The following is a 2,636-nucleotide window of genomic DNA, read 5'->3' on the forward strand; positions in this document are numbered from 1 at the left end:
AATGTACCCAGACTCCCACCACCTCCACTATCTCCACCGCTCACCCGTCATGGAAGCATCTCCAGCCTGGAACCCTGCAGTTTCCTACTGCTTCCCTACTGCCTCCTCTGACATTTGCCTCCCAAGCCTGTTCTCAGCACAGCAGCCACAGCCATCCCTTTAAAGGAGAAGTCATACCTGTCCATCTTCTTCTCCAAAGTGTCTTGTAACTCTCACCTCACTCAGAGCACAGGTCAGCACCCTCCTAACATCCTCCAGGTCCACGTGGTCTGGCCGTGCCTCTGTCTCATCTCCATTACTCTCTGTTGTAGCCACACCAGCCCCCTCCCTCCTTCCAGAAACCACAGACACACTCCTGCCTGGGGCGTTCCCACTGCAGGTTCCCCTGCTTGGGAAAACTTCCCTCAGGCATCCTCGTGCATAATTCCTCATGTCCTTCAAACCTTTCCTCAAGGTCACCTCCCCAGTGAGGCCCACACTGACCTCCCAAATCATAATGACCACCTTCCCTGTTCCCACACCCGCACACTCTAGATCACCATCCCCACTACAGTTTCCCCACAACACTTGTCCCCTTCTAACATAAACACCTTCCTTATTTGCTGTGCTTATATAGTCTGCCTCTTCTCACCTGAACATATACTCTGCAAGGCCAGCAATTTCTGATTTCACTTCACTGATTTTTCCCAGATGCAAAAACTGTGCCATACATCTGGCAACAACCAATATCGGTTGAATGAATGATCACCGTATAGCACCTCTCTGTTCTAGAGACAGTATCTTTAGAAATATGGCCTCAGATCAAATGCTGTTTTGTGGCAACTACAGCACAAAGTCCACTCACACTGGCGTCATTGTCACTTCTACTTTTCTCACAGGTGCTGCTCCGCCCTCTTCCCCTCATCTCTTCCTCCCACACCAACCCTCCTGCACACAACACACAATTATATTTCTCTCTCCAGAAAACAATGACCTTTGATTTACGGGTCCTATGTTACAACCAAAAAGAAATCTAAAGTAGACTCTGCTTTATAAATCCCTGAGTTTATATTGGAGACAGCACTAGGGTTACTAAAGCTAAAGTAGGAAGAAAGGGTAGGCAAGTAGAAAAAAAAATTCCAATAGGAGCTTACCTAAGGTGAGAAATTATAGACTCCCTCCTCTCTGCTAATTCTACAATCTGGTTTCTTTGAAGAAGTTAGGGAAAAGATGGAAAGAACGATCAAGCCCTAGAAGGAGGCAAGAGCAGAATGAGACTGAAAATTCATGTCCTGACCATAGACTCCTCTGTGCAGGGACACCTTGAGTCTTGTGGGGAAAATAATAGGGAAATGACTTTCAGAGATGAAGGACACCCAGAGGAGAATGAGACCAGGACTTGAAACAACTATAAAAAGTCATAATACCCTACAGAAAAAAAGAAAAACAAATAAACCCACAGAAGATGAGTGATGATGATCAGACCCAGGCCTGAGCCTAGGCTGACCTAGCCGCATTAGGCCCTCACTGACAAGGCCTGGGTGATGTTTGTGTCCCTGTGATCACAGGTCCTGGTGAGACAAGCTTCTACTGAAGGGACAAGGACAATGGAGCAGAGAAGTGATCCAGCTGAAGAGTGACCACGTCAAAGTCCACAGTGCACTGAGCACCGACTGGGCACAGATCCCATCCACACTTGGTCCTCACAGCCTCTCCTACAACAGACTCAGCAAGGTAAATACAAGAATTCTGGAAATTCTCAGTGCTTCCATTTATTTCCTCTCTCAAACTTAGGATCATCTCTTTTAAACACCCCATCAACTGAAAAAAATTCATATTTATATTATTCTAATAAGGCAGTAAGAAGGTGCACCTTAGTGCAACATGAAATAAAGACAGGGACAGGAATGGCACAGCCTCTGCTGGAACAGGAGAATGGATCAGGGAAGACACGAAGGTCAGTGTGGGGAGAGGCGGGGTTTGGTGGGCGGGGGGTGGGCCAGTCTCCCCACCTCCTCACATTACGCTGATAGGAATGCAGACACATTCAGATGCCCTTTGCAGAAAGAGAAATCAGAGGTTCTTCAAGTGACGAAGTGGGAGCATGAACAAATCTTGCATCACTTGTTCCGCCATAAAGCAACTAACTGTCTCATGCTACAGAAAAAAATAATCACGAATAAATTCAGGTTAGTCACTGTATGTGGTGACATTCTCAACACTCCACCACATGCTCAAAATATCCCAAAGAATGCACATTACCCAGTCCTGTCCCTTCTTCCCCAACCCCTCACCACTTTAGGCCACCCAGGGTCTCACCTTTAGAAGCTGTGAGAGACACATCAGAGCCCTGGGCACTGTCACTGTCTGGGGTAGAACAAAACAGGATGTGGTCAGAGCTCATAGGAGATGCGGCTAAAGGAGGAATTATGGGGGTGGCTGAGCTCCCCCCATAGGCTCCCAACTACACTATCCCAAGGGTCTCAATGATCACCCCCCGCCCCCAACCATACTCACTTGCAGCCTGAACGTAGATCCCTCCTTTTCCACCTGTGGGAAGAAAACATCTTGTGAGAAGCCAGGGAAGGGGGGCGGGGGCCATGAGGTGCTAAAGGAACCCCCTAGTCCTGGACTCCAGGGAAGTTTCCAGAACTGTG

At 48.0% G+C, this 2,636-nt stretch overlaps 1 protein-coding gene across 1 annotated transcript in view; it reads right to left on the minus strand.

Annotated features, from left to right (window-relative positions):
- Nucleotides 1-1,871: 1,871 nt before the first annotated feature.
- LOC102886007 (class I histocompatibility antigen, Gogo-B*0101 alpha chain) overlaps nt 1,872-2,636 on the minus strand; it is a 1,698-nt gene continuing 933 nt past the window's right edge. Inside the window, exons 2-4 of the mRNA XM_006914761.3 lie at nt 2,497-2,529; nt 2,299-2,346; nt 1,872-2,136 (exon numbers count right to left, since the gene is read on the minus strand). Of these exons, the coding sequence (XP_006914823.1) occupies nt 2,132-2,136; nt 2,299-2,346; nt 2,497-2,529 (86 nt within the window). The 3' untranslated portion in view covers nt 1,872-2,131. The remainder of the gene's footprint in view (nt 2,137-2,298; nt 2,347-2,496; nt 2,530-2,636) is intronic.

This window comes from Pteropus alecto, unplaced genomic scaffold (assembly GCF_000325575.1).
Source record: "Pteropus alecto unplaced genomic scaffold, ASM32557v1 scaffold6, whole genome shotgun sequence".
Classification (NCBI taxonomy): domain Eukaryota; kingdom Metazoa; phylum Chordata; class Mammalia; order Chiroptera; family Pteropodidae; genus Pteropus; species Pteropus alecto.